At 43.7% G+C, this 12,678-nt stretch overlaps 1 protein-coding gene across 2 annotated transcripts in view; it reads right to left on the bottom strand.

Annotated features, from left to right (window-relative positions):
- PLPP4 (phospholipid phosphatase 4) overlaps nucleotides 1-11,321 on the bottom strand; it is a 46,098-nt gene extending 34,777 nt beyond the window's left edge. For both annotated transcript variants that reach the window (XM_050976535.1, XM_030241403.2), the window contains exon 1: nucleotides 11,195-11,321. In XM_050976535.1, coding sequence (XP_050832492.1) covers nucleotides 11,195-11,250 — 56 coding nt within the window. In that variant the 5' untranslated portion in view covers nucleotides 11,251-11,321. The remainder of the gene's footprint in view (nucleotides 1-11,194) is intronic.
- Nucleotides 11,322-12,678: the final 1,357 nt, after the last annotated feature.

The raw sequence follows: 12,678 nt of genomic DNA, 5'->3' as shown, positions 1-12,678 counted from the left end.
TGGTTGGTTGGTTGGTTGGCAGGAAAAGGAGGAAATTGGGGAATTTTGCCTTTTACTTTTCCTCTCACAGACAAATCTTGTCCCAAACACCAAGAGACAATAACTGAGAGGACAGAGCAGTACACTTGGGATGGCAAAGAACCAGGAGGGAATGAAGGAAATTTGGGATTGTGCCACCCAGACTTTCATCCCAGACACCTCATGAATGCCCCTCCTCTTTTCTAAGCTTCATCTGCTGAAGCAGATAAGCAGATTTTATCCTCAAATGGCTCTTTCTGCATGTCCCCACTGGGGCAAACAACAAAAAGGTAGATGTTCATCAGCTTCTCTTATAAATCACCTCTGGAGGCTTGTGGGGAATAAATTTGGCTCTGACCCCCATTCCCTGCCTGCAGAACTCTGTGTGAGCAAACACTGCTGCCTCTCCCAAAACCACAGGTTAACTGGGACTCCTGGAACTCCATTTAGCATGTTCCTACATGGATATTTCCTCTAGTATCCCCCAAGCTGGGTCTCAAAGCTAGTAGTAAAGGCTTGTCTGGTGTGCCTGCCATGTTAAATTGTGCAATGAGCTGTTCTGCAAGGCTGTGAGCAGTGCCAGTGGTGCTGAAGTTGGCAATAGCTGCCCTAATTACAGAGCATGTGCACAGTTCATAGCTCAGGATTTGCTTTAGGGGCTTCCCACAAGTGATCCAGGCTGAGAGAGAGAGCCCAGAGTTTACAGCAGCATTGAGCACTGCTCACTCACCTTGGTTCACATTTGAATTCAAGACTTCAGCTCACCCTTTCTGAAACACCCTAACAGTGGGGGAAGCATTCATGTCATGCTATTTGAGGTACCTGGAGAGAATAACTGATTCTCAAGCCATGAGAAAACCTAGGTTTGTTTACTGCCTACAAATAATGTTATGGGGGAAAAAAAAAAAAAAACAAAAAAAACAAAACCAAAACTTCTTGGAGGTTATTTTACAAGTTCCTGCAAAAACTGACAAAATATGAAAAGCTTGAAAAGTGCTGTGGCTGGCATGTAAAATTAACTGAACTGAAGGAGAGGGGATAGTGATGAGGGGAGATAAGAAGCAAAGCCTGTGGTTTATCACCATGATTCTGCTCTCCAAGGAGCTGGAGCACTTCAGGCTCTGAGATGCTGCTGCCTGTGTGTATCAGCATGATGAGACAGCTTTGTGTCAGCTCAGAGGTTAGCACAGGCAAAGAGATCTGAGCCATTTAATAGCTAAAGTAATTTGGGAAATCCACAGCTCCTCAGCCATCAGGCAGGGTTACAACATATCTGGCCAAGACTCAATTGGGAATGATGAGCAAGGGAGAAGCTGGCATGAATTAAAAATATAACTTCAATAACATAAACTCTACTTTGATAGAAATGTTCTCTGCAGTTCAGGCACAACACTGGGTGTCAAGAGATTTGATTCCAGGGTCAGTATCACAGTGACTCTGAACTCTGCAGGTTGTTTATTAACTGGACTTTGTTACCTACACATGCCAAGCATGCACTGCTGACAAACACCCAGCAACAGCTTTAACTTCTCCAGAGAAACCAAAAGGAAAGAGTTAATTTTGAATATATATCCTAATTTATATTGCAATAGGTACTGAATGCAAGGACAGACCTAATGCTTTATTGCTTCCTCACAGACTTTTATGGAAATATGTAAATATCATTTTTTAACTGCACTAAAACCAATTAAGTAGTGTACACTCACACTGACACAGAAACACCAGTATCAATAAATTATCCCTTTTTAAACAGCTAAAAACTTCTTATTCCCAAGGCCATGCAGCATTTACACCTTGTTAACAATTTGAAAACCCCACATAGAGCAGTGTTTACACCTGATTAACAATTTGTTTTATCTGATTTACAAATTGAAATCCCATATAGGGGTTTATTGGGACTGATAAAGACAAAGGGCATGGACAATGTTTTTGGGGGTTTTATTTAATGTCACTGGTTCTGGAGGGTAGCTTTGGCTTCAGATGAATCAGAATGACTTGATGGAAAATATTTCTGAATAGTTTAAATTAGCTAGCAACTGCAGTGTGACATTCAATTAGCACATATGCCTCCATTGGCCCTTCAGATATACAAGAAATCATTTTGATTAAGAAAAGATGGAAAATAAATTCTGATGTGGTTTTAAAACACACACACACATTACCACAGCTGTCACATTTCCCTGAAGTTCTAAAAAAGGAGAGTTTCCAGTATTTTCCTTCAGCCTTACTGATAGGTTTCCCATGTTTGCCTGACACATACACTGATTTTACAGATTTATATCAGGGTAGAACTTCTCCCAAAGATGAATGGCCTCTCCTCCTTGCAGCCAACACTGCACCCAGCAAGGAGGCAGCAGCTGTGGAGCCTGGGCTCACTCAAAAGCTCAGATCTCAAACTAAAAACAATGCAGGCTCACAACAGGAGTCCTGCAGCTTATGAAATCACATTTAAATGAGATATACACTTAGAATACATAATATGAAAGAGCAAAACAACAATCTTTTCATAATGCTGGAAAAAAGAAAGAACATCCTGGAGAGGAGTTTTAGAACCTAATGTTGGGTTTCTTTGCACTTCAATTATATTGTCCCTGTTTTCTCAGCCCCTGGCATTTGAACTCTTCCTAAGTAAAAAATTTCCACCCTGTGACACAGAGGAAAGGGAAAGGATTATCTGAGCATGCATGAACAGGGCAAGAACAAGAGGTTAACACAGCATGGAAGTTGCTCTTGTGCACCTGAAAGATTCCAAAAACTTGCAGTCCATGAATTCTCCTCGTTAGGGGCTGAGCCCTTGATAGCAAGTAGAGCTAAATATAACTGAGCATCATCATTGTCAATCTAGAAAACTCCCATTCCATGGGAATGAAATGGGTTTCCAGGCCTTAAAGTACTTAATTAGCTTCAACACAGCATTTTCAGCATCATATCTTCCTCACAGAAGTGGGATCTTTGGAAGTGGAAGGAAAACAAAGAGGGAACAGTTGGGCATGCAGCATTGCAGCTTTGATCAGGAGAGCAGGAGACAGGAGTGACTATACTGAGCCATGAAACAAAAACTGCTGCAAAATGACTCTAAGCTATACATTTTGATTTAATTTTAATTTTTACAACTTTCCTTGACCTAATATTGAAAGTGATCTCTTGTATTTGCAGGGTGCCCTGTGGCAGGAAGGAATGATGAATCTGACTCCATGTTCTGAGAAGGCTAATTTATTATTTTATGATACTATATTAAATAAAAGAATACTATGCTAAACTATACTAAAGAATACAAGAAGGATACTTCCAGAAGGCTAAAAGATAATAATGAAAACTTGTGGCTCTTTCTAGAGCCTTGACACAGCTTGGCCCTGATTGGTCATTAAGTTAAAACAATTCCCATGAAACCAAGGAAACAACCACCTGTGGGTAAACAATCTCCAACCACATTCCAAAGCAGCAAAACACAGGAGAAGCAAATGAGATAATCTTGTTTTCCTTTTTCTCTGAGGCTTCTCAGCTTCCCAGGAGAAGAATCCTGGGCAGAGGGATTTTCCCAGAAAATATAACTGTGACAGTGATCTTTGCAGCTTTGCTTTCTGGTCAGCAGAGTATAAAATAAACCATTCTGAAACAAAACCAGCTTTGTTTGGCATTTAGCTGCTCCTGGGGTGAAAGAGCGTTCAGTCCTTGTGATCCCTGCTCACATGGAGCAGTGCTGCCCTTGGAAAACAAGGCAAGGAGGTCAGAGCTGCTGCTTGTGCTGTCAAGGTGCAGCTCTTCAGGACATCCAGAAATGTACCAGAAATGATCAACAGTGGTAGTTTTAAACAGAAATATAGAAATAACCAGTATCAGCCAAGTGAAAACTATTGGCTCCTGCTTTCATTGCATTATCTCATCTATTATTTTATTTACAAAAAAAAATATTTATGGTATGAGTTGTTGCCTTTATTCTCTATATTTATAAATAGACCCTATGATACAAGATATTTCACAAAAGCCATTTATGTTTGGGAGTGTTTTATGTTTGGGGAGTGTTTTAGTGTTGGGGAGGAGAAGGTAGAGAAAAACAAAATAATGAGTTCTGCAGCCATTAGAAGTGTCAAAGATGACAGCTGTACATCATCCTAAAGTGAAAAACAGAATTTATACTACAGTCTTTTATTAACCAAGCACACGCCTGAATAATGAACCCAAACACACTGCAGACAGGCAAAATTTCCCTCTTGATGTTTTTAATGCTTATTTTGATTACATCTCAAAGTGTTTTCAGTCAAACTCTCCACAGTTCCCTGCACAACTACACAGCTTCACAAGAAATTGATGGAGCTGGGTCTGGTAAAGTTTCTTTTTTTTCCTTTTTTTCACATCTGCATGTCACACACTACTGAGTATGTTTGGGCCCAAAGTGAAAGTTGGGGTAAACTCACAACCATGCTGAGTTTCTCTCTGGGACAAAAGCTCCCCCTCTCAGTTATCTCTGTCCCTCCCTCACTCCTTCTCCCAATGATAATGCAGCACTCAGGCATCCCCTGTTCAGTACCAGCACAGTCCTCACCACACAAAAAAGTTACAAGACACACTAAATATTATCCTTAATTCATTTTTAGCATCAATAATCCTGCCAGCTCTTTCCAAGTACTGGCTTTTCAAAGTCACTGACAGATTGGGAGACCATAAAGATCTTGATTTACTGTGCCAGATATGAGTACATTCTCAGCAGTAAGACTATAATTTTTATTAAATTCTTTCCCATAAGAACCACAGTTGTTGTATCTTGACTGTGCTTAGATCAAAGTATAAGAATGGATTTTTTAAAGGAAAATTCCCCTATCAGTAGCATTCTCCCTATAAAACATCCTCAATCAGGCTAGAAGCAAATAAACACAAAGTGGCAAAGCCTGTGAGTAAATGGGATTCAACAACAAGATTCAACAAGACACACAAAGTCACCATTTACTCCTCAAAAATTCTGGAGCAGATGCTTTGGCATTTACAATAACATCCTCTTTTAGCATGTATTCAGCTGGGAGTTTAGCCATGGAGATCCACTGTAAATCCTATCCTATTAGCAGGACAATTACAACTCCTGCCATTAAATCCCCTTCCCATCCTTTCACTCCCTCTTCCCCCCAGACTCAGTGAAGACAAATAAAATAATGCAGCTCCACAATCTAGAAGTCTGTACAAACAATCTGTCTTTTGCTCAGACCAGAGTCTGCACAAAAAGACAGGTAGGTACAATTTCTCCTGAATAACTGTTATCCAAGCCAGTAAATCCTACCCTATCCCAATAAATCAAACACAGAACAATGGAATCAGAAGATTCAGCTGGCTGGAACACCAAGCAGTAGAACAGCAGGATGGCACTGAGTGGATGCTGCTTCCTCACTGCCCTCCTCAGCTGGATGGGGGAGAGAAAATTCACTGCAAGGCACCTGGCTCGAGGTGAGAACAGGCAGAGCTCACTCAGCAGTCACTGTCTTGGGAAAACAGACCTGACTGAAAGAAACTAGTCTAATCACAGCAGGAAAATGAGAAAATAAAACCTGAGCCTTAAAACACCTTCCCACCCTTCTCCCCAGGCTTAACATGGAATTTTTTCTGCCTCCTCCCTGCAGTGGTACAGGGGATGGGGAATGCAGACAGAGATCAGATCATCACAGCCACCCCTGCAGCCCCTGCCACCACAACCTGTCCATAAACCCCAAAACAGCACCCAGTTCCCTGTGAGCTCCCTGGAAATTCATACACAGGGCAGGCACACAATCATTTTGAGCTGTGCCTCCCATGACACCAGGTATTGCTGGTATTTAGGGCCTTCAGGGCACAGAGCCAAGTTAAAATTCAGCCTACTTTGTGGTATCTCAGGGAGGTACAGGAGCTCCATTCTAGCTCTGCCATCCCTTCAGAGGTGTGACTGACTCTGCTGAGCCCTGGAACAAGCCTGCTGCTCAATATGCAACCTCTGATAGATGCTCTGAGGTCCTAAACACCAGAAAAGCTCTTTTCTGCAGCAGGTCTTGTCCTTACCTCTTCATTAAACCTACTCAGTGAATTATACTTCAACCTGCACCACAAAACAAATCTTTCCCTCACTTTAATCACATGTAAATTACAGTTTACAAGGATGCAGCTATTTTTAAGCAGGTTAGCAAACATATTGATGTTTTCATTTCCTATTGTCATTACTGTTTGTGAAACTAACACTGAAAAAGCTCCAAGACTGTTCAATGTGTTTGGCTACGTCATGACAAAGAATTTATCAATTAACTGAAGGATTAGGGTGAGAAAAAAGGATTGCCCTTGTTTTCTTGATGAGAAATGAGGATACACAGAAATGAAGGAACAGAAGCCAGAGATCAGGTTCCAAACAAAGTCAGAATTATGGGATATTCAAATTGAGAACAGAGGGCACAAAACCACTAAGAAGTGGTCAAATACCTACTTTAAAACATTCACTTAAACCAAGGCTTAAGGGGTGCTTTGAATTCTTGGTCCAACTGATTGGTGTAAATTCGCAGCATTTGAGTCAGAATGAGAAAATAAATCTTAATGTCTCATTCTGGTGATTTCTTCTCAATACCAACTTGTTTTTGCCACCTACAGTCACAATTTTCAGCTCAGTCTATCCTCCAATAACCCCATCCATAGGAGAGATGAAAGGCAAACCCAGTCTGAGAGAAGAGCAATGCAAAAGTGGAATTTCCTCGGGTAATTGATTTTCTGTCTGTGTTAACAAGACAATACACAGTATCATTTATAAAGGCAACATATGCAGGATATCCAGAAGACAACATCCCCTGACAAAGAAAGCTACTTGAAAGAGCTTTGCACACCAAATTATTTCATGCATATTCATAACTTGATTAAAATATTAATACTGTGAACTTGTAAGAAACACAACAGGCGCAGAACAGCTTTTATTTACTTACACCAGAAACTGAACACGGCACACACACAAAGGATGTCAGCATTACTCAGGGCTGGAAACTCACACATCTGCAATATATATCTGTATATTAGCCTGCAGATAAACATTTATGCCCTAGGGAGGCTGCTAATGAGATTCTGCTGTGGGGAAGATATCCAATTACTCCAAATGACATTTATATTTTAATCACATCACATGCACTGAAGAGCTCGAGGTTTGATGCAGCAATCCTTGAAAGACTTTGCCTTTTTAATCAATGAGCTCTCTAAACATCAGTGACGTGCTGTTGACAAGTCCTTGGGTTAAATATACAACAACACACACAAATCCTCTCTCCCCACCAGGAGGAAACAGAGTGGTCTTCTAAAACTTCTGAAACAGGTGCAAAAAGTTTTCCTCCTAGGAAACACCTAAAACAGAACACTGAGAAATAAAGACACCCCTCAGGCTCGCTCTGAGCTACCCCTCAGTGAATTCATTTTAGGACAGATGAAAAACTTTGTTTTAAGGGCAACACTCCTGTGTAAAACTATCAGACTCACTCACAAATCCTTCTATAATTGGCTGATCTGAATAAAACCAAGTCAGGCAAAACAATTTGCTTTCTTCCAGCAACCTGTGACAAATGCCACTGCACACACAGAGATGAAAGTTTGGTCATTTTTAACATGTTTTAGCATTAAGCAGGCATTTTAAGATGCTCCATGTCATAGAAATAAGTATAAAAATGAAGAAAAGCAGAGCTGCAAGACCCTAATTCAATCATTCTTCAAATTAGCAAATTAGCATTGGATTTTTCCTGTAAACATACATCCTCATGGCTGGTATATTAAACAACAGACCACTTTGACTTCTGAGAGTTTACATGAAAATCTCACTTTAAAATAAAACACAGTTCTGTACTCACAAACATTCCTTAATAAGTAAACACCTAAACAAAAAATATGAAGTGGGAATTGATCAAAGTCAGGCTTTTATTGGAAAATATTTGAAACTTCATAATGTAATAGTCAAATATAGCACGAGAATTTTCTTCACCTTGGAATTGACAAACCACCTGTGTTCCATCAGGTCAGCCCAATCAAAAGGTGCAAGGATAAATATTTTGAAAGCTAAGAGTTATTTGATAGTTAAGAAACTGGGAGAAACTGTGGAGCAGAACAGAAATATCACTGTCCTTGCAGTTGGTAACTTGCAGCTTGAGAGCTATTTTGGTGAAGGTACTCAAAGAATACCTATTTAACTTTGCTTTAAAGTTTGTATTTAGGTATATTTTTTTTTTACTGCAACCACTTGGTTTTGGGCTTTGATGTTTGGAGTTTGGGTTTGTTGCCTTTTTTTTTTTTTTTTTAGCTCCTAACTCTCAATTTCAGGCAGACACAGTCCCTCTAATAAATCTCTTCTAACTAATCCCTCCTTCAATATCACTAAATCCTGAGGGCTAAAATGCCCTTTAGCACAGATCTCTGTAAAGGCAGAGAAGCTTGAGTTGCTAAATTTCAATACCTAATCCAGTCTTTAATTGCTAAATGAGCTCTCAGCAATTGCCAAGAACACAACACCTAGCACTCAGTCAGTTGTTATCATTATCCTCCATAAATGGCTGCTGAATTCAACCAAATCAATACCCAACTACCAAAAATGTGCATTGCTTCTAAGGGTGTCCATCTGCAGGATAGAAGAGATCTTATATAACAGGCACAGGTTTCTGCCTTTGATGGAATGACTGACGTTGATAATTTTGGCAACTGGAGGGAAAAAAAAATTGCCAGTCTTAAACATAGAAAACATGGTTGTTCTTGATCTAAAATAACGTTCAAATTGGCAATACATTCAATTTCAGCAATCATCAACAGAAGTTTTCACACCTCCATTTTTATGAAATGACATTTATTACTGAGCAAAGCTCCAGAGTGGAATGTGCACCTTTTTCTTTTGCATTCTGTGGTACAAAACATGCCAGTCTATTGCTGTGAGTGACATGAACTGTTAGATTGAAGCCCAAAGACATCTGGGAGGCACAGATGGTTCAGAACTCTCAAGTGGCTGTGGAGCCACTCCCTTCAAGGTCAGGAGGCTTCTGACACTGCAAGGGTTAGTAATGACACAAAGCCATCAAGACCTTTTCAGAAACAGCTCCTCTCTTCTGTCCAGTTCCTCATTTCTTGGCACTCAGCACAGAGATGAGCTCAGACCCAGCCTCAGCTCATTCCTGTTAATGGCACTCCTCTCCAAGGGAGGTGGAACCTGTACAGCCTTTCCATTCCTAGAAATCTCTTCTGCAGCAGAGCTCAAGTTGCCTCTTCCTGGATTCCAGTCCCAGGGCTTCCAAATTCACCAGTGAATGCTCACTCCTGAAAAGATATTCCACTGAACTCAATGCTCCATAAAAACCTTTCCACTGGCTGGCTGTAAAACCACAGGAAACAGAATGTTTAAACCTCTGCTACATAAAAGTTTCAAAATGCAATTGCCACTTTAGAAAACTGAGAGAACTACTGAATACTATTGCAAGAGCAGAATATCACTTCTGTGCTAATATCTGAATAGGAAAGCTCTTCTTTTGGTCTACCTAGAGATTGTATTCTTGCAACCATTACCAGCAAATAAAGTGCAGTTCTTCATGAAGCCAAACACTGCACTGAATTTGGAACACTACTGTGCCCATCACTTCCAGATGTCAATGAAAGCTCTGAATGACCTATTGAAACACCAGAAATATTCCCCAGAATCCCAATGAGGCAGGAGCTGAGCTGTGTGAAAATATCAGAAATTCTTCCATAGGCATTTGCCATTATAGTGACTCTACCAAGAGCTTTTCTGTTAGCTACCCCTCCTCAGAGGATTTTGGAACCAAGGTAAAAAGAGTGGTGAAAAAAATGGAATCTTTTAGAGAGGAAATAAAGACAGAAGAGAAGCACAACCAAGAAATGACTGATTAGGGTGGCTCATGATTTCCAGATCATAGTAATAAACTACATAAGGAGATCTACAGGGGTGGTGCAGGTGATGAATTACACACACAATCATGAAGAATTGAAAGGCTCTGATGTAGCATCAGCCTCTGAGGTCTTTGCTCACCCTGTAGCTCCATGTATTCCAGAAAGGAGTTCTGTTGACAGGAACAGGTCTACTTTCAAAGTGAGATGCAACTGAACTGACAGATATCAAAGGCACCTCGCAGGGTTTTGTTGCAAATCAAAAGATTTGAATCAATATTCGAGAGAAATGAGCACCGAGGGAAAAATCAAACACCAGTAAATTGGACAAGTTATTAATTAACCATGAGAGGTTCAGAAAGGACTCATCAAAGCATTCAGTGTCCCCGGGTCTGAGTCAATATCACAGCTTAACAGATGTCCTAAACTGCCTGCACCTGTGACCAACAGCATCCATCCTCAGGAAAACAAACGGGCAAACTGCAGAATCTGATCCTGGTTCTGTGATGCTCCTGAGAGATCACAAAGACTGAGAGCACTCATCTTTTAACATTAAGCAATGGAAATGCAAACTTTTATAGAGTGGAACTTCTCATTGTTCAAATGCACGCAGAACACAAACTGCACGGAAGAAAGGGCTGAAACACACAAAGCAAAATGATGCATAACTGCTTTCTCCAGAAAAAGGCTGAGGGAAAGAATGGTCTTGCAGCGATAGCTGCACATCTTTCTACAAGCAGATTTTCATGACTTTCCTCCCTCTCCAACGGCGTGCGGAGAAGCTTCCCAAACCCTTCCTCACACGTTCCACCTCCCGCTCAGCCCGCGGTCCTTGCTCAGCCCCAGCACGGGCGCTGCAGCCCCGGCGCTCCCGCTGCTGCCAGACCCAGCTGTTGGAGCTCAATTACAGCCCCGCCAGGTGCGACTTTACCGCACAGACTGCAACCAACCCACCAGCACCTCTGAGGCTGCACTGCTTTGGCCGGTGGCTTTTTGCACACTTTCCCACAAACAGCAGCTTGTCCAAGAAAAATTCCACTCAGCTCTTCGGCAAAACGTCGGGGCTGGGAGAGTTCCCTCAAAGACTCACCTGGGCGAAATATTCCACCCCCAAGCATCCCAGAGAGGGCACCGGCGGCAGCTCGGGCATCCCGAGGGATCGCCGGAGCCCACCGGGCGAGCCCCGCACCTCCATCCCGCCCTGCATCCCTCCATCCCCGCACCTCCATCCCGCACTGCGAGCGAGGCTCGGCTGTCAGACAGCACCGGAGCAAAGTTGCCGCGGTGCCGCCGGCGGCCGCCGCCCGGCGCTACTCACACGAAGACCCCGAAGAGCAGCACCCGTATGCCGATCTCGATCGCCAGCTCCCGCATGGTGGGGCCGGCTCTCCGCAGCCGCCTCCTCCGTCTCTCACGCCCGGGGGCAGCGAGGCTGCCTGAGGCCGCCGGTGGCGGAGCGCCGGAGCACCGCGCAGAGCCCGGCCGGGCGCGGCCCCGGCCCCGCCATCCCGCGGCCGCCGCGCTGTGCGGGGCGCGGCGCTGGCGCGGCGGAGCCGAGCGCCGGGGGAGGGTCCCGGTGACTAACGCGGTGTCCCCGCTCGGGGGGAGGGTCCCGGTGACTAACGCGGTGTCCCCGCTCGGGGGAGGGTCCCGGGGATCCTGGGGATTTCCCCTCCCCGCCTCCCCGCCCGCCCCCGCGGCGCTGCTGAGCGGAGCCGCAGCCGGAGCCGAGCCGGGTCCGTCCCGCCCGCCCCTCGGGGCCGCCCTGCGCCACCGCCGGCACCGGGATAATGTCCCCGCCTAACGCGGGGAAGGGGCGCGGTGAGAGCGCTTTTTCTGCTCTTTTTAGCTCAGAGCTCCCCATCCTTCCCTGGAGGGCCATGAAGCCATCAGTGCGAGGGGCTGACATGCCAGGGCACCGCTGCCACATGCTGGATTGCAGCTCCGGCCGTGGGCTGGCGTTCCGGGGCTCATCCCTGGTTCGTAATGAAGCCCCGCGCTTCGAAAAGATGGAGAAGAACAATAATAAATGGGGCTGGCGGGAGGGAGCATCGTCGCGCACAGATAACACCAGGTGTCCATAAAAACTCGAATTGCCGGCCCGTTTGCAAAGGGCAATCACACACCACCCGTGCTGAGCTTGGCTCATTCGCTTTATCTTTGTATTAAGGATTAGCAGTGTTTGAAACACGTTCTACTGGATGTATTTATGTAACAGGCTTTTCACCTGCTCGCACATCCGTGCCGTTCTAAATCCTACTCCTCTTTGTTAATGCAGATAACCCAGCGTGGCACCCCGGTGTGCCCTGGTCAGATTCTGCACAATGTGTGATATCACAGCCTAAAGGTGTCATTAATTCAGTGCCTGTTCTTTCAGGGATGAGTTTAGCTAAACAGGCAGAGGTTGTTGTTCTATGGGACCCCAAATTGCTGGGATGGGAGAAAGGCAGCAGCAAAACAACCAGTGACTTGGTTTGCTCTTGTGATCCCTCCAATCCATCCACCCACCATTCCTCTCAATGGCATTCTCTGAGCTGCCCAAATCCTTCTATTGCTTTAGTCTACTTTTGTACAGAGTTCATTTAACTTCCTCTTTCTTTAACTTCCTAAGCATGGAGAGACTCCTGAACATCGTTAGTGTAAGAGAATTTCAGCCTTAAGTCATGAAATGCAGCAAACTAATTCACATTTAAATGTATTTAATTATCTGCTTTCTTGGGGCATTTGAAGGGGATGTCCTTCAGGAAAGTGTTCATAGCTATTAACACTGCACACAGCTACAAAACAGCCATCAGGACTGCA

The sequence above is a fragment of the Serinus canaria genome, chromosome 6, assembly GCF_022539315.1.
Source record: "Serinus canaria isolate serCan28SL12 chromosome 6, serCan2020, whole genome shotgun sequence".
NCBI classification, from domain to species: domain Eukaryota; kingdom Metazoa; phylum Chordata; class Aves; order Passeriformes; family Fringillidae; genus Serinus; species Serinus canaria.
Note: the sequence above shows the minus strand (reverse complement) of the source record. Positions and strands in the feature narration are given on the sequence as shown.